At 51.5% G+C, this 18,806-nt stretch overlaps 1 protein-coding gene across 2 annotated transcripts in view; it reads right to left on the bottom strand.

The window, feature by feature from the left end:
- Nucleotides 1-2,645: 2,645 nt before the first annotated feature.
- The window catches only part of CLIP2 (CAP-Gly domain containing linker protein 2), an 83,184-nt gene continuing 67,023 nt past the window's right edge, over nt 2,646-18,806 (bottom strand). For both annotated transcript variants that reach the window (XM_066274586.1, XM_066274588.1), the window contains 7 exons: nt 16,712-16,769; nt 14,507-14,590; nt 13,424-13,580; nt 9,889-10,048; nt 8,884-9,069; nt 8,349-8,411; nt 2,646-4,563 (listed from right to left, as the gene is read on the bottom strand). In XM_066274586.1, coding sequence (XP_066130683.1) covers nt 4,552-4,563; nt 8,349-8,411; nt 8,884-9,069; nt 9,889-10,048; nt 13,424-13,580; nt 14,507-14,590; nt 16,712-16,769 — 720 coding nt within the window. In that variant the 3' untranslated portion in view covers nt 2,646-4,551. The remainder of the gene's footprint in view (nt 4,564-8,348; nt 8,412-8,883; nt 9,070-9,888; nt 10,049-13,423; nt 13,581-14,506; nt 14,591-16,711; nt 16,770-18,806) is intronic.

The raw sequence follows: 18,806 nt of genomic DNA, 5'->3' as shown, positions 1-18,806 counted from the left end.
GTGGGGCTTGCCCACTGGCCCCAGAGGTACCAGTGCAGGGATGTCCGTGTGAGGGGCAAGGAGCCGCCCCTTCCACAGTGTGAGCAGCCTGCTGACCCCTAACCCGCACTGTTGAGGGGCCCACAGAGCCGGCGGGGCCTCCCAGGCTCCCACAGAGGGAGAAGGGGCAACTTCCTGGATAGGCTGGGAATGGGAGGAACAACCCGGCCAACCCTCTAGTCGAAGGGCTTCTCAGGGGTCTCGTGTAGACCCCACCATGCATGAGGTTGGTTTTATTTTTCCATTCCACAAGCAAGTGGAGCAATGGGTATGGCCCGCAAAGCCAGAGGGTGGCAGGTTGGACCCCAAGGGTGTCCGGTGCCTGAGCTCTTCCCAGGATGGTTCTGCCAGAGGTACATCCCCCTGGTCACAGCTCTACAGGGTCAAGGATGCCCTCCAGACCTCTAGCTTTGCACGGACCTCCCTGAGGCCCTGCACACCACGTGCCAGGGGCTTCCTGCCCCAGGGGTGGGAGCCCCTGAAGGCAGCACTGGGTAGTAGTCTGCCATTGCCACCCCGTGTCCCTCTTTCCCCTCGGAGGCCTCTCATCCCCTTTCTGGTGCCTTCCTTCCATCCTGCTCCCTGGATGCCGCACCACGTGCACGTGCACGTGCATGCGTGCGCGCGGACAAGGGCTTTCGCTCCTTCCCCGAGATTGAAGCTCACTGCTACCTGGGCTCAAGTAGCAGGTCCCCTCAGCTTTAGTGACAGTAGGTAAGCTTTGCACTGAAGCCTGGCCCCAGCCTCACCTGACACACCAGCCCCCCCCCTCCCGTTCTCCCTATAACAGTCCCTGCCAACTCCCCTCACTTCCCTTCCCCCACCCAGCGCCCTCTTCTTCACACTGGCAAACAAGGGGTTAGCCTGAGTTAGCCTCCTGGAGTGGGAACCACGGGTGGGTCGGGCATCAGTCTTCTCTGACTGCATGCCCCTGGCATGGTGTTCCCACCAAAGTGAGCTAATTCTTTTTTTTTTTTTTTTTTTGACAGAGAGAGGGGGTCAGAGAGAGGGACAGACAGGAAGGGAGAGAGATGAGAAGCACCAATTCTTCATTGCAGCTCCTTAGTTGTTCATTGTGTTCTCATATGTGCCTTGACCAAGGGGCTCCAGCAGAGCAAGTAACCCCTTTCTCAAGCCAGCGACATTGGGCTCAAGCCAGTGACCATGGGGTCATATTTTTCCAATACAAAAAAGTGAGAAGGGGGGAGGAGTGGCAGATAGACATGACCCCACACTCAAGCCAGCGACCCTGCGCTCAAGCTGGTGAGCCCATACTCAAGCCAGTGACCTTGGAGTTTCGAACCTGGGTCTTCTGCGTCCCAGTCTGATGCTCTATCCACTGCGCCACCACCTGGTTAGGCTGAAGTGAGCTAATTCTATCTCCTGCAGCAAGCTGTCCTTGGGGAAGGTGACACATTTAGTGTCATCACCTCAAGTGACTGGGCTAATCCAGTGCCTCCGGTACAATGAAAAGAAACCACAGGTCACAGTGCTGTTAAGAGGAAAGAACCTTGTTTGCAGCAGCTCTTTGAATTTCAAATGCTGGGCTGGTCAGAGAGTTCTGGAAGGGCAGACCATTTATAGGTAAGGCAGCAGAAGCCCAGAGGAGAACGGGGCACTGTTTGACTATCTCGTGATGAATACTGCACTGACTGCACTCCACTCGCACCTACTCTGCCCCTCTCCATCCTCGCTGTGCCCCAGGCCGGCCTCTACCCCCCGCCAGGCCCCGGGCCTTGGCTCTGGGCTGCGGGAGGCACCAGGAGGAGGTCAGCAGAAGGAGCCCGCAGGAGGGGCCAGGGTGTTTGCGCCACCAGCTCCTTTGCTGCAGGGCCACCCACCTGCTGGAGTCCTCACCCGGTCATTCACAGCCCCTTTGCTTAGCCGCCTTGCTCTGCCCCTTCGGGTAGCAATGGCCTGTCCTTTGTGGGCTCCCTGAGCCCTGGCCACACCTGTGCACACGGCCCTTCCCTTCAAGTCCTGTTCCCCCTTGAGGTCCCACTGCTTCTTCTAGGACTGCGCTGACTTCAGGACGATGCTTCTGGACACAGTCAGCTGTGAGCCTCGAGGGACTTGTCCAGTCTTCCAGGGAGGCCACCTGGACCGCACAGCCTGTAACATGCCCGCAGAGCTCTCAAACGCTGACTTCATTTGACCTATAGACAGCTCGCTGCGGGGAGTTGGGATCAGCTCCCTGAACCTGCAAGTGTTCTTTCTCACCTAACTCAGCAAACCTGTGTAATCCGATACATCACTATTCTGCATACCCAGGAGAGTGTTTGATTTTTTTCTTGCAAGCCCACTTATAACTCTAACGGATTCAAATTCAAACCCCTGCCCCTCCCTAAGAACTGCTGCAAACAGGATTCTTTCTGCTTAAGACTCAGATTTAAATCCAACGAGGCAGCTCAGCCCGGGACATCTTCAATGCCAGGCCCTCTGAGGCCTATATCAGCTATTTGTATTGGAGTCAAATTAGCTGACAGCCCACCAGGAACAGGACTGAGACCAACCCCTGGCACCAGGGTGCCCCAGCTGGGAGGGGCTGGGGAGCCCAGGCCATGACAGAGACAAGCAGATGATTGCACGGGTCCTGGACCTCAGTCACAAGCTTTATTGTCTCGAGCACGGACTTGCCACACTTCAACAATTCCACTTTGGGGAGAGGGGAGGTGTGGGGGGGACTTGGGGAGGGGGCATGGGGCTGAGTCCACACTGGGCAGGCAGAGATGCTCACTGGGAAATCGCTTCGTTGATACCTGCCACCTGCGAGCCCAAGCGGGGCTCAGCCCCTCCTGGTGTGGGCCTCTGGCTGTTAGTAGACTAATCGGAGCCTCCTTTGGGTGGGTGAGCTGCCTGATTTTGCTGGAAAGAGTAGTATTAACTCTAGGTTAGGCCACTAAAGTATCGCTTCTAGACTGCTGTTAATATAACTGCATGCGAGAGCTACCGAAAGCCAACAGGGAGGAGAAGGGGGCCAATGGGACTCCTGATGGCCCCCAAGATGGGCTGCCTTTGGGCAAGGTCACGAGTACCTCCCCCCTGCACCTGGGAGCACTCACAGGTCACCCGGGCTGCTCCCAGGGCAGACCGCATACTCGTCTTGGTGCACCTTGGGAACGCCATGGTGGGCACCAAGCCTCCCCTTGCAGCCCCCAGCAGCAGTGCTGCGGCACAAGGCAATGACCTGCGGGCCCTCCAGCTACGGGGTGGACACTACAGGGCCAAGGCTGGTTTTTCCTGCCACGCACAGGCTAGGGTGACTCAGCGGGGCTTGAGAGGAAGGAGGCGAGGTGGGTGGGTTTTCTTCCAATAGCATCCCTTGGGTTCTCTTCCTGGCTCCAGGAGAGAGGCTTAGAAAGCTCTGGGCAGGTGCCTAGTAAGACCGAAAGGGGGCTGATGGTACTTGTGCATTCTGATGGGTGGGCCCGGCACACTCACCCATGTGTGCCTGAGTGTGTATACGCACAGCCAGGTAGCAGGAATATCTGTGGGGTGTGTGGGCCCTACCCTGACAGGCCTGGGTTGTGGCTGGCTGCAAACACCCGCCTGCCTGGCTATGTGTGACCCCTTTGAGTGTGTGCGTGTTATGGGCCAGTGGGTGTATACTTTAGGGTCTGTACACAGGTGTACCTGTAGGTGGGAAGCCCAGGGGGCCCCTGATTATTGATCAGTCAAAACATATCTGGAGCCCTGGTCTGAACTCTCCTGTAGCCACTCCACTCCAGCTCCAAGCCAGGTCAATGGTGGGGGTGAGGAGAGGGGCTTCCAAACCTTCCTAATACTGTGGCTCCTGGCGTTGGTGACCTCCCGTGGGCCAGCAGCTTGGAGTTATGCAGAAGTGTGTGTTGGTGTTGGGGGTAAAGGACCTTAAGACCCAACACCTTGAACCCAGGGTCTCACTGGGCAACGGGCTAAAGGGAACTTGTACCACTGCTTGAATGATGCTCAGGACGTGGGGACAAGTGGCCTTGGGAACTCCCTTGGTCTCGAAATGGCTGCAGAAAAGGGGGTCCTCACCTGGCTCCTGAGGACCGGACTTCCCTCCTTGGTGCCTGCAAGGAGGACCTGGGCCTCCTCTGACCCCTTCCCAGGACAGTGGCTCTCTGGGGCCTGAGGGGAGCCCAGAGAAGGAGAAGAAAAGGGGGGTAGGGACATGCCCAGGTGCCAAATGGTCCTCAGGGCAGCTCGTTGGGGGCAGAGGGATCTGGCCGGATCGCCTCAGCCTCCCCAAACAAATGTCAGAAACTGCTGGCGTGTCCCGGGTGTCTAGGCTGAAGGTTCCGGGGGCCAGGCAGGGCTGTACCGCTCGCTGTGGAAGTTCGTGCTTGAGGAAGCCTCCTGGTCCGGCAGGGGGGTTGGGGTCGGGGATTGTCCACGGCAGTGGGGACGTTACAAACACAGTTCTTGCTTCCAAAGTGACAGTCCAGACCGCTGCTGGGAGGGGGCGTCCCCAGGCCTGAATGGAACGGCTCCGGTGTGGACTGGGCTGCTCCATGGTGTCCTTCAGGGTCAGTGCTTCTCCTGGAGAGAGCAAGGGATTGATCAGCAAGTGTCTTCAGGAGTGGCGAGTAGAAAACGGGATGCCGAGGAAGAACCCACTTGTGCCAGGTAGAGGGAACAGCATGGGCAAAGGCCCTGGGGCAAAAAATGTCTCTTTGCTGTGTGTTGAGGAACAGCCAGACAGGAGTTAGGGTGGGAGCTATTCAGGGGAAGTTGGTGAGGAGAGGCAAGAGCAGATGGGTTTACAGAGCCCTGAGCACCTGTGTGGAGGTTGGATCCAGGACAATAAAAATCGGAGGGGAGACTCTAAGCCATGGTTTTCATGGCTGTAAACTGGGATGACCCCTGTGCCTCACAGGGTTGACAAAGCCACACAGGTTTGGACATTAGCACTCTGCCACTCCCCCATGGCCTCTTCCTACCTCGTTTTTCTCTCTCTGCCCTGCATTCACAAGCCTGGCCCTTGGCAGACTCTATGTCCCAGGTTCTCCTGTCTCTAGTGAGTACCTGTGGCCAGGGGTTCTACTGTCCTAGCCCCCACTCCAAGTTCCTACCCCCCACTCCAGCCTCACTTGCCCAAGATCACACAGCGAGCTAGGGACAGAGCCGGTGCTGGGCTCCTCCCACCTTGCTGGGTTGGTATCTGGCCCTAGGTGGGTGTCTATAACACTGAGTAAAAGCAGGTGCTACTGTGGGGTCAGGGCCCCTAGGCACCCCCTTAAAACATAACAGGAAAGCAAAGACATGATAATCATGGGTGTCACAGGCACCCTTCAGGCCCATGAAGTTCTAGAAAACCAGTTTCACACCCACAATTTTATGAAACATAGAATTTACAGAGCCTGCTTAAGGAAGAGAAAAAATGCTTATGCTAAAAATATTCAGTGAAAAAACAACAAAACAAAACAGGAGGTGAAACTGAATATAGCTTATGTGACTTACTCTATTAAAATAGAGTATGTGCTGCTTTGCACCCATCACGTAAAGACCGGCTCAGGCAAGAGTCATCCATGGATGCTAAATTGGGGCGGGGGGTTCAGTGAGGAGCAGGGTGGTCCCATGGTCTTAAAGTCTCCACAGACTGATTGTTATAAAGAAAACCAATAGCTATACAGTGGAGAATCAGATAACTCCTTGACCAGGTGGTAAAATTCACATCAGGAGTGAAGGGCAGATGAACACCACGCCCCCTGCTGGGATGCCCGGGGAGGACATGACCGACGAAGTGCTCCGGCCTGAGGTGGAGGACCCGGAACTGACCACCAGCACCCATCAGACAAACCCCAGATGAGGAATCTTCTGTTAAAAAAAAGGAGTGGGGACTATAATCCCCAAGTGTCAATGTCACAAAAATCAAAGAGACATTGAGGAAATGTTCCGGATGAAAGGAGACTAAAGAGACATAACAACTAAATGCAGTAAGCTGACTGATCCTGCGCCCCGACCTGTACCCTGGGGGGAAAAGACGGAAGACCGCCTGGGTGGATGAAGAAGATGAGTGTGGAGTCGAGAAGGGATGTAAGTCTCATATCAATGTTACATTCGCTGAGACTGGTAACTGCGCTGTTGTACAATCATGTCCTTTTTCTCAGGAAATACAGACCCAACTGTTAAGGGCCATGACACATTTGATCATATTCAAATCGTGCATAAAATACTACAGGTATTATCGCACACCCATCTGCACACAGGGAGCAAAGAGAAAGAAGACGGCAAAGCGTTTGCAGCGTAAAGGGGGGAAAGGGCATACAACGTGCTCGGTTTTCCATTCTAGCAATTTTCTGGTAATTTTGAAATTATTTCCAAATAAAAAGCTAGTGCACACACACATGTACATACATATGCGTACACATATAACAACCTCTCATTATTCACGGTAGTTACGCTCCACAAAGTCACCACCAAGGCTGAATTACCGAATGCCGAGCCATCGCTCCAGGGGGAAATCCAGGGTCAGGTTCCTTCGAACCTCCGATCATAGTGTTTTAGTCGACTGATCAAGATAACATAACAACAATCACACATAACCATATATTATGTGTGATTCTGTGTAAAGACACCTTATTTAACACATACTGTTGACTGATTAACAATGAACTCAAGGCTAATAGTACAGCAGATCTTCAAATAATATTGTTTTGTTATAACAATGATGAGAGATTCTTGGCCAGGACCATGGTCTGCGTGGCATTTGCATATCCTCCCCACGTCTGCGTGGGTCTTCTCTGGGGACTCTGGGCTCCTCCTACGTTCCAAAGATGTGCATGTTAGGTGAACTGGTGTGTCTGAATTGTCCCCATATGAGTGGGCGTGGGTGCGTGAGTGGCCCTGTGATGGAACGGCACCCTGTCCAGGCTGGGTCCCACCTTGTGCCCTGAGCTGCTGGGAGAGGCTCCAGCCACTCATGACCCTGAACTGGAATAAGGAGGTTGGAAAATAATGATCTTACTTGTTTTTATTCTTCTTAAATATATGCAGAGCTCATATTTACTTCAATGTTCAATATTAGAAATGTTTTGGGTCTTTATTTAGAAGTTTGGTGATGTTTTTGTGACCAGAAATATGCCATAAGAACTTAACTTGATATCAGTTAGTCAATGGTAAAACTGGTTTTGTTATACGGCATTTCGTTTAAAGAAGGTCGAGAGGTTCTTGCAGTTTCCAAGAACCTACCAACAACGTTAAGCAAGGACTTCCTGTATAATTCATGCCTGAAGCTTATTTAACACAGATTTTCTTGGTAAGGCACACAGCTGTCTTCTTGTCCTTAGGGATACTAGACAGTGCTTCCACACAGCACTTGAGGGTCATTTTTTTGTGTGTGTGACAGTCAGACAGAGGGACAGATAGACAGGAAGGGAGAGAGATGAGAAGCATCAATTCTTCGTTGTGGCACCTTAGTTGTTCATTGATTGCTTTCTCATATGTGCCTTGACCATGGGCCTTCAGCAGAGAGAGTAACCCCTTGCTCGAGCCAGCGACCTTGGGCTCAAGCTGGTGAGCCTTGCTCAAACCAGATGAGCCTGCGCTCAAGCTGGCGACCTTGGGGGTTTGAACCTGGGTCATCCGCATCCCAGTCCAACACTCTATCCACTGCACCACTGCCCGGTCAGGCTTGAGGGCCATTTTAAACAGCAGAAATCACCAAGAGAAAACACAAAAAGTGTGAAAAACGTAGCACTAAACAGACTTCAAAAAGGACACGTTTGCAGTATAAGAGCTGAAACAAGAAGGCAGAGTGCAGCCTTGTCACCCCTCGGCTGGGAACATGAGGGTTGGGCAACTCAAATTTTCCTCTGCTCTGCATGTGTCCATGAATGACCAAAAAATTATTGCAATTTTTGATTTTGGGGTTACAAATACATTTTAGTGAGTAGGCAAATCTGCAAATATGGAGCCTATGAATAATGAGAACCGACAGTACATGTATATGTGTATGCACATACACACACTAGGAAAGTTCAGGAAGACTATCAGTTAAAAACACTAACCTTGGTCATCTCTGGGTAGGAGGACTACTAGTATTTTCTTCTTTATGTATTTTTGTGTCCCCCCCCCAAGTTTCCAAATGGAATGCATTACCATACTTTATAATAAACATTTTTTTTATAAAAGGGAAACAAGGTTAAAAAAACAGGATAAATTTTGAATCATGATTACACTGGCTCCTCTGTGAGACCCTATTGTAAAGCCTTTGCACAATGCATCTTTGTTTGTATTTTTAGTGACTTTTTGGTTTTTTTTCTGCCTGAACAGGAGGCCTGTGGGAGTGCCAGGGCATCTCCCAGGGCTGGAGCACCCCTTACCTCTTGTTTGTGAGCCTTGTCTTGCTGGTGGATGCCGTTAGCAGAACCAGAATTGCCAATGGCCTGTAAGAATCATGGGCAGATGCTGAGGGCGGTTCACCAGGCAGCAGTTCCTCGTTCGTCCACTAGATGGCAAGGTCTTCTTGATAGGATCATCTCAGGCTCCAAACTGACAGCTCTTCAGAATGGGGCTCCCAGGACCCCCACAGACCAAGGCTCTCAGAGTAAGGCTACATCTCTCTTTCTAGTCTGAGGCCCTCATGGTAAAGACATGTACCCCTTGGGCTGAGACCCCTAGAGCACATGCCTATGTCCCTCCCACCAGACCAGGGTTTACAGGACAGACAGGGCTGCCTCCCCCTTCAGACTAGTGTTCTTAGAATAGGGCCGCCTTCACCTTCGGACCAGGGTTCCCAAGATAGACAGGGCTGCGCCTCCACTCCCTGTGGACCAGGGTTCCCAGGACAGGGCCATGCTCTATGAGGACACTGCCCAGGGGCTCGTTTGGTCAGCCCAGCCCTGGCCCATGGCTCACCGGGGACTTGTCAGGACAGCTCCTCATAGCCTCCATGAGCTTTTCCACCTGCTGAGCCTGGTCCAGCGCATCCCTCAGTGCGTCCTCTGTGCTCATCAGCTGGTGCTGCAGCCGCAGCAGTTCGGGTGCTGAGGACGGGTCAATGAGGGAGTAGCGCCTCTGATCCATCAGGGACTTCTCTTTGTCCTGGAAGTGGCCGGAGACAGGAAGAGCAAGCGCGTGTCTGTGTGCATGTGTGTCAGGGGAAGGCGACCTCTCGTCCTGGCAGGGACTATTCCAACCCCATCTCTGGGCCAGGCCTGAGCATCACCAGGACGCTCCTCAGGCCTCCCTCCCTCACCTGAGGGTCCCCACGGAGGCTGGATCTGTCAGAAGCTTCATGTCCTCCAAGTCCCGAAACCAGACACCCTCCCTTCCTTCCTTCTTGAGTCTTCCCTACTCCCTCCACATTGTCTTAGACTCTTCTTCACCACCAGACCCCAAACAGCCTCATCACCTCTTAACCTCCTGCCAGCTGATCTCCTCCTATAATGACTTCTCTACCCCTGCTCCCCTACCCAGCAGGACACAGCTGCCTCCACCCACTATGGTCCCCAGAAATACACCTGTCTTGTTTCCACATAAATCTGCCCTCTCCTTCCTGACATTCATGTGTGAATCCTCTCTGCAGGACCCTGTACAAGCAGCTTTCTGATTGATTACTTCTCTGGATGGGGAGCTTACTACCCTACAGTAGCCCATCTCACCTCTGGATAGGTCATATTCTTAGTATCCCTTTGCACTGTATAACCTAAGCTGCCACACAGCCAGCCACAATGCCTGCCTGCAAATGCAGCCTCCTGAAGCCCCTCCATCAGTTCCGTCACTGACCCTGAAGTTCTAGGGGATTCTGAATTCTCTCCGAGGCTTGGCTTTCCTGGGATGGCTCCCAGAGGCCACTACTCCCCATGGCCTGACAGCAGGGGAGCCTCAGCTCCACCCTAGCATTCCCCTGCTCCCACATACCAGCCCAGTCAGCTTTTCACGAAGGCCCTGGATGTCGTCCTTGAGTTTCTGCTCCTTGATCCGCCACTCAGCTTTGTGGACCTCGCGGCTCAGGTCCCTCTCGGGCCCTGGGGAGTGGCGATTGGCCTCCAGCAACAAGACCCGCAATTCGTTCAGGCTCCTGGGGGAGGGATGTGGGGAGGCACAGAAGAGCTACAGTCATCCCTGGGCCCTCCACTCACGCTCCAGCTGTTTGTTAAATGCCTAGAGAAAGGCCACTCTGAGTGGGAGACTGGCTAGTAAAACATCACCTGTGCCAGAAGGGACCAGAGTGGAAACAGGCAGCATATAACCATTCAACCCGCCTGACCGGGCAGTGGTGCAGTGGATAGAGCATCGGACTGGGATGCAGAAGACCCAGGTTCGAGACCCCGAGGTCGCCAGCTTGAGCGTGGGCTCATCTGGTTTGAGCAAAAGTTCACCAGCTTGAGCCCAAGGTCGCTGGCTCGAGCAAGGGGTTACTCAGTCTGCTGAAGGCCCGCGATCAAGGCAAGTATGAGAAAGCAATCAATGAAAAATTAAGGTGTTGCAACGTGCAACAAAAAACTAATGATTGATGCTTCTCATCTCTCCGTTCCTGTCTGTCTGTCCCTGTCTATCCCTCTCTCTGACTCGCTCTGTCTCTGTGGGAAAAAAAAACATAAAAAAACAAAACCATTCAACCCAAGAGGGGCCAGGATTTAGGGATAGGACAGTGAAGAGGACTAGATCTTTTCTAGAATGTTTTTAAAGTTTTTTTTTTAAATAGAATATTTGTTTAAATAAAATATTAAGTAGAGCAAAACAAAACATTTATCTAAGAAAGCCCATACAGCATGGCATCTTAAATGGCTGAAATCAGATGAATTTTATTTCCCATGTCAACCTTAGTCAGTAGCTGTCTGGAGTACTGTGGTAAGAATGATTCTCTAGCACATCTAGGCTCTGCAGAAAAGAGTGCGGCGGTCAATTATCAATATCTGCCACAGGCACAGTATTAGAGAATAGAACACACCCTGGCTGTCAGCTCAGTTGGTTAGAACGTCATCCTGATATACCAAGGTTGCAAATTCGATCCCTGGTCTGGCACATATGAGAAACAGCCAGTGAATGCATAAGTAAGTGGAATAACAAATTGATGTTTCTGTTTCTCTCCCTCCCTATCTCTCTCCTTTCTTCTTTTCCTAAAATCAATCAAACAATCAAAAGAGCAGGGAATAGAACACACTCCTTTTTTTTTTTTTTTTTTGACAGAGACAGAGTCAGAGAGAAGGACAGACAGACAGGAAGGGAGAGAGATGAGAAGCATCAATTCTTTGCTGCAGCTCCTTGGTTGTTCAGTGATTGCTTTCTCATATGTGCCTTGACAGGGGGTGGGGGTGGCTACAGCACAGTGAGTGACCCCTTGCTCAAGCCAGCCAGCGACCTTGGGCTCAAGCCAGCGACCATGCGGTCATGTCTATGATCCCAAACTCAAGCCAGTGACCCCACACTCAGCTGGGGAGCCCATGCTCAAGCCAGATGAGCCCACGCTCAAGCCAGCGACCTCGAGGTTTTGAACCTGGGTCCTCCGCATCCCAGTCTGATGCTCTATCCACTGTACCACCTCCTGGTCAGGCAGGACACACTCCTTCTAAACCTTTTTCCTAGCCTGCACCTACTATAGAGGAGGGGAACTACTTATTAGGTGGCCATGGATAGTTGAACAAAGTGGAAGTCTGCAGTACTGTTCCTTTCCTCCTCCTTCCTGCTATGAATGTAATGGTTGGAGTTTCAGTAGCCCCCTTCCAACCATAAGGAAGAGTCCAAGAGAACCAATCAGTTGGCACTGATATTTGTAGGTAAAAAACCAACTTTCTGCCATAGCTATTCCCAGATTTCCTGTTATGCGAAGACAATAAATCTACTCACTAATTTGCCAACACCTTCCTAGCCGATCTTCCACTCCCATCCTTAGCACTACAGGCGTGTGGAGGAGCTCACGGTGGCCTGGTTCAATAAAGAAAGGCTTCAAGGGAGAGATGGACTGTGAGCTAAGCCTGGAAGAACGAACTGGACTGAGTGAAATATCCAAAAAGAAGGCGGCGGTAATTGCATGAGTGATGAGAGACAGGAAGAAATGAGCCAGTTGACAGCAGGGAGACAGATTCCTCAAAGGAGGCAAGACTGGCCTGAACACTGGGAATAAAATACCTGATCTGCACAAGGAGGACACAGGGGGCAAGACAGCAGTAGGGCCTGGCTGGTCATGAGGTCATCTGTGCAGGAATGTTCCCCAGGTGCACCTGTTTAACTCCCTCTAGGGCAGGGCCACATTTTCTAGAAGGATGCTAAATTTGAAGCAAATCTAGCACAGAAACTCCCAATTTGTACATCAGACTTAACAGGACGGAGGGGGAAGAGACAGCATTGCTTTTATAAAAAGATGCTTGTATTTTAACAAGATTTCTATATCAGAGGTTGAACTCAAATGATTTCATGTTTGGTGAACCATGTCCATGAATGGGTCTAAACAAAATAATGATGAGGGGTGGGGGACCTGGGAGACCCAGAGGGCTCTGCCCACTAAGAGGGGCGGGTGCTGCCCAGCAATGGTTGGTTGTTGCTATGCTGGAAGTCAGCCTAGGGTTGTCTGAACTCCCAATTCTTTAAGGAATCTGGAGAAATCTAGAGTTTATGTACAATCTTCTGATTTTTAAAATGCTCATCTGGTTTTGTATTTTTCTGAAGCCTCACAGGGGTTGCACAAACCATGACTATACACAGGAACCGAGAGGTTCTCAAAGTGTGGCGTGGGGAACTCTAGGGGCCCCGAGACCCTTTCGGGGGTCCATGAGTCAAACTGATTTTCACGATGATAAAAAACTATTTTCACTGTCGTTTCTCATGCGCGTATAATGGATATTTTTCCTGGGGTCATGTGGCATATTAGCTATCTGAAAACAATACTAAAACACGCTCTTTCCCAACTACACATCTCTGTGACGCCAGATTTCCATAATATATACACTTCAACCAGAACAACAAACTGCACAGACTGAGTGCAAAATGTTAAACAATGCCGCTTTTCTCATAAAATCTTTTTGTTTTGGAAAAGTTACTCTTTATCAAAAGCATGTTATTTATGTTACATGCAATTGGTTTATTATTTTTAAGTGGATTAATAAATATTTTAAAATGTCTCAGTTTTCATTTCTAAGATGATAAATATATAGACTAAATAAACCAAAGCACTTTGGGAAACCTCAATACTTTTTAAGAGTTTAAAGGCGTCCCTGAGAGCAAGAAGTTTGGGAACTGCTCATTTTCTTATCATTTCTGCCTGGAGAACTATGTTAAGAGGGGATCTGAGGCTTCATCTGAGCTTAGCAGAGGTGAATACAATGATCCCTGTGACGCCAGCCACCTGTCCTACCCAGCCCATCCTTGCCCAGCTCTGGGGAAGACTGGCTAACGTCAGGGGGAGTGAGGGCCAGGGCCAGAGTGAAGACAGCGGGGCCAGGCAGGTCCAACTCACCGCTCCTTCCTGAGCAGCTCCTGGCTGATGAGGACCAGCTGGCCTGAGGCATCATGGGTCTTCCGGGACACAGCCTCCAGCTCTGCCTCCAAGTGCCGCTTCTCTTTCTGGAGGGCGTCCACCTTCTTCTCTCCTGACTTGCACTTGCTCTCCAGTCCTGAGGGTCAGCCGGCAGGAAAGAAGGGGAGGGTCAGGATCACCTTGGGAATCTGTTCCACTCGAGGCCCAGGCCCAGGTCGGGAGCCGGCATTCTCTGGGGGTCATGGTGACACACTCCACTGAGTGGGTCTGTCTCATCCTGCAGAGCCAGGCAGCTAGGGGCTGAGAGCCCAGCCACAAGAAGTAGACCAGGACCCCCAAGCACAGCGGCTGGGCCCTGTGGTGTGGGAAGCAGTCACCCTCCTGAGACAGGACCCGGCATCCCGGTGCTGCCTGAACAAGGAAACGCTCTCGCTTCACCTTTGCCTTGGAGGCGCCTGAGGTCAACTGACTGACCTTGGTTGGAACCAGTTACGCCACATGAACGTGGTGGGAACTGGAGAGATGTGGGGAAGGGAGCCCTTTCCCAGGACGGGGGCCGTCTCATGGACACCACCCCTGGCACTCTGGTGGACAAGAAGCAGGGCCTGTCTGTCACCAAATCACAAATTCCAGACCCCCTGCCACAGCCTGGGCTCCCGCTCTGTCCTGCTTTCCCTGTGCCTTGCTCTCCGCCTGCTGCCGGCGTCTTTCACCCCATTCTAAGACCCCGGGGTCTCCTCCAGAGGCCGGGGCCTGATAACACGGTGTCAAAGTGGCCCATGAGAAACCACAAAGTCCTGAAGGAATTTCAGACAGAGAGTGGCCGCTGGCGAAAGAAGCTGGCTGGGGTCGCAATTATACTACGGACCATGAGAGGGCTACTGTTTTCCCACTCACTGCTGCCCAGTGGAAGGCCAGGGTAGGCGCCTGGCCTGGGCCCCCTTCTCCTTAAGGCAGAGTGCGGGAGGGCACCCTGACGCGGGTACCCACCCTCTCCATGCTCCGCTGGCATGTGGCCCCCCTGGAAGCCCCCTGCATCTTCCCTGCGGGAGGGAGACTTACCACTTACTTGGGCCCTGAGCATCTCCGTCTGGGACGTCAAGGCTGCTACCTCTTTGTCCCTCTTGTTCAGTTTGTCCTGCAGGCCTAGAGGGTACGGGAGAGATGAGAGGCCATTAATACTCCAGATTCAGCCCTGAGATCCAGTGGTTGCCACCTCTCTCTCTGGTAAATGCATTATTAGAGGCTCTAATAATGTGGTCTCAAGCAACTTAAGCTCAGAGTTTCCTCGAGTGAAAAGTGGAGATAATGACGCCCATGTCACAGGGTTATGTGCATTCAATACTGGATAGCCTCAGGGCCCTGGCAGTGGGCTCAGTGGATAGAGTGTTGGCCCAGCATGCAGAAGCCCCAGGTTTGATCCCTGGTCAGGGCACACATGAGAAGAGGCTATCTGCTTCTCTTCCCTTCCCTCTCCCCCTTCTCCCTTTTCTCCTCTTGCAGCCAGTGGTACAACTGGTTTGAGCATCGGCCCTGGGTGCTGAGGATAGCTGGATTGGTCTGAGGATAGCTCAGCTGATTTGAGCATTGGCCCCAGATGGGGGTTGCCAGGTGGTTCTGGCTGGGGCGCATGCGAGAGTCTGTCCTCTATTCCCCTCCTCTCAAAATAAAATGTTGCAAGAAGATAGCCTCACAACAGTTGTAAAAAAGATAATGCATAGAAAGTGCTAGAAACATATTACCTTTATTTTTGTGTGTGACAGAGACAGAGAGAGGGACAGATTGGGACAGACAGACAGGAAGGGAGAGAGATGAGAAGCATCAGTTCTTCGTTGTGGCTCCGTAGTTGTTCACTGATTGCTTTCTCATATGTGCCTTGACCGGGGGCTCCAGCAGAATGAGCGACCCCTTGCACAAGCCAGTGACCTTGGGCTCAAGCCAGCTACCTTGGGCTTCAAGCCAGTGACCTTTGGGCTCAAGCCAGTGACCATGGGGTCATGTCTATGAAATCACGCTCAAGCAAGCGACCCTGCGTTCAAGTCAGATGAGCCCGTGCTCAAACCAGTGACCTCGGGGGGCATACACCTAGAATGGAATTGCTAGGCCATATGAAAATTCTTTGTTTAGCTCTGAAGTTTTAAACAAACTCGCTAATCTTGTTTATTTTCCCAAACGGTTTTAGATTCAGCTTATCTAGTGCAATAAAATAAACATTGAAAAATATTCTATAAAAAAATTATAGGATTGGTACATGGCCCTGGCCAGTGAGCTCAGTGGATAGAGCGTCAGCCTGGCATGTGAATGTCCTGTATTCAATCCCTAGTCAGGGCACACATGAGAAGCAAACATCTGCTTCTCTTCCCCTCCCTCTCCCCTTTCTCTCTCTCTTCTTCTCTCATAGCCAGTGGCTCATTGGGTTCAATTGGTTTGAGTGTCAGCCCTGGGCACTGAGGATAGCTTGGTTGATTCGAGCATCGGCCCCAGACAGTGGATGCTGGGTAGATCCCAGTTGGGGTGCATGCGGGAGTCTGTCTCTGTCTCTCTATTTCTCCTCCTCTCACAAGGCACATATGTAAAGCATCTACTACGTAGCTGATGCTTCCTGTTTCTCCCCCCCCCCCGCCTTTCTCTCTCTATCCTCTCTCTAAATAAATAAAGTCTTAAAAAGAAAAACAAAAAACTGGTTGAACCCACAGAGGAGGTAATTTACCCCAGCAGTGTTTGTAATAGACAAAGACTAAAAACAACCTCCATTCCATCAGTAGGAAACTGGCTAAGTACACGATGGTGGCTGCACAGAATGGACTATTCTGCACCACGGAAAAGAATGCAGTGATAAGGAAGAGTCTCCAAGACATGTTATTAAATGGAAAAAAGTAAGAGGCTGAACAGAGTGGGAGGTAGGGCACCATGTGTTACCTATTAGCATAAACTCTGAATGGGGACAGAAGTTGGCCAACATTGTGCCTTTGGGAAGAAAACCAGGGAGTAGGGGACCCTTCACCTTATAAGCCCTTTGAACCATTTGTAGTTTATACCTATTTTTAAAATACTGTGATACCAAACGAATAACAAGGTATTCACACAATGACCAGCACTCAATAAACCGAGCCACAGCCCTCCTCATCCGGGTAGTAGGTGGCTCATGCATGCAACACCTTTCAACAAAGGGCGGATGATGAGAAACCAAGGGGCACCCAGCTCAAAGGCAGAACCAACCAGCCTGTCCCCAGAGCCCGGTGTCCCGCCTGCCCAGCGGCCACTCACCCTCCACAGTCTCCTTCATCCTGATCTTCTCCCCTGAAATGTCGTTCGACTCAATCATCTGAAAGGAGAGGCCTGTAAGGGGGCGCTCACCTCCCCTCTCTGCCCGAAGCCCCAGACAGCCCAGCAAACATACCTCCCCCTCCACTCCACAGGGAGAACACAGCTGTCCTTGATACAGCCCACGACAACAGAGGACCTCCCCTCTGCTCCCAGCACCCCCACGGCTGCCTGTGCGGCTTCCATGTGAACACCTCTCCCCTTTCCTCTGTTGAAAATGTTTATTACCATATTTCCCCATGCATAAGATGGACCTTTTTTGGGAAAAAATTTGGGGTCTAAAAACTGGGTATATCTCATACAGTGGCTGTAGATTTATTTTTTTTTTACTCACATTTCCCACTTTTTCACATGGATGAGGGGTTGTATGAATTTTATAATGAATAAAACTTGAGTTCATTAACTTTATGAAATACTTTTTTCCCCCCACATTTTGGGCCCCCAAATTAAGGTGCATCTTATGCATGGGGAAATACGGTATATCAAACAGATGTCTCCTTCCCTGTAAAGCCTACAGAGGTTGGTCCTCAGAATGTTTCCATCAACACCCAGAGGCAAGATTGCAGCCTCGGTTTCCCCTCCAGGAAACAAGTCTCAGCTGCCAGGGGGCAGTGCGTGCAGAGCATGCCCAGGGCCGGCTCCTAGAGGCACTTTAAGAAATCCAACTTCTTTTCTCTCCAACACTGTTTTAAAATAGTAAGCCCAGAAGTCAAAGAAGAAAAGATTAAGAAAACAAAATCTGGGCAAACATCAACTGACCCCTTACTGCTTCCTTCTCTGGCCTCCTGCCTAAACTGGCTGTCCCCTGAGTCTGCCAGTCTGACACTGCAGGGCAGGACAGCGCAGAGCTGGGCAGGCTCCTCCACCCACTTGTCCCTCGTGTCTCTTCTCATTTACATCCCAAGCCCCATTTTAGTCTCAGCTAGTGATAAATAAACAAGCCACCTAGATCTTTATTTACAAATACTGCAGGGGAAATGAGGCACACACAACATTTAAAAAAAAAATTCTCTGGTTGGCTCAGTGGTAGAGCGTCGGCCTGGCATGCAGGAGTCCTGGGTTCGATTCCCGGCCAGGGCACACAGGAGAAGTGCTCATCTGCTTCTCCACCCCTCCCCCTCTCCTTCCTCTCTGTCTCTCTCTTCCCCTCCCGCAGCCAAGGCTCCACTGGAGCAGAGTTGGCCGGGCGCTGAGGATGGCTCCATGGCCTCTGCCTCAGGCGCTAGAATGGCCCTGGTTGCAATAGAGCAATGCCCCAGATGGGCAGAGCATCACCCCCTGGTGGGCATGCCGGGTGGATCCCGGTCGGGCGCATGCGGGAGTCTGTCTGATTGCCTCCCCATTTCCAACTTCAGAAAAATAGAAATTACAAAAAAAAAATTCTCATACTTACTACATGAGACCAAAAGTCTAGTTGTTTCTGGACACGTGGGTCTAGCCCAAGACCCCGTGTGTGTAGAAGTCAAGAGAGGTTTTTCTGAGGTCACTACCCACTCCTCAGCCCACGGTCTGTGACTGAGGAGCAGGAGGCCACCCTCAGTCCTCTTTCTCCCACGCTCTGTGGACCTACGGCAGCCCCAAACCTCCTCCATCCAGGTCCTGGGTCCCAGGCCTGACCCCCTGCCCTGAAAAGCGAATCAGCCATGTGCACATAAGCTAACCCAGGGCTCTTCCTTTTCCCTTTACCCGGGATCCTGGAAGAACACTTGCTAAAAACTGTCAATTCCTAGGAGAAGGGGGCAGCGACAGTGGGACCTCAAAGCATGACCCAGGCAAAGCGCCTTTTACAAAAAGGCACCCTGTACTTGGAATTCCTGAAAACTTCTGACTGGAATGCTAAGTTCTAGTTTAAAAGTACAAGGCGAACCAGAAGCCCCCGGGCCTTTAAAAAGGCAATGATCATGCTGCTAGCTGTTCCTTCATATAAAACTTTTGTCATCCTAGGCACTCTTTGTCCGCCCCCTGGCAGCAGGATCGGCACAACCTCTGCCTATAGTGGGCAGAAACCCTGGGAAGGTTACTTCGTCTTGGGGTCTTG

The sequence above is a fragment of the Saccopteryx bilineata genome, chromosome 4 (genome assembly GCF_036850765.1).
Source record: "Saccopteryx bilineata isolate mSacBil1 chromosome 4, mSacBil1_pri_phased_curated, whole genome shotgun sequence".
NCBI classification, from domain to species: domain Eukaryota; kingdom Metazoa; phylum Chordata; class Mammalia; order Chiroptera; family Emballonuridae; genus Saccopteryx; species Saccopteryx bilineata.
This window is presented reverse-complemented; position numbering and strand designations above follow the sequence as displayed.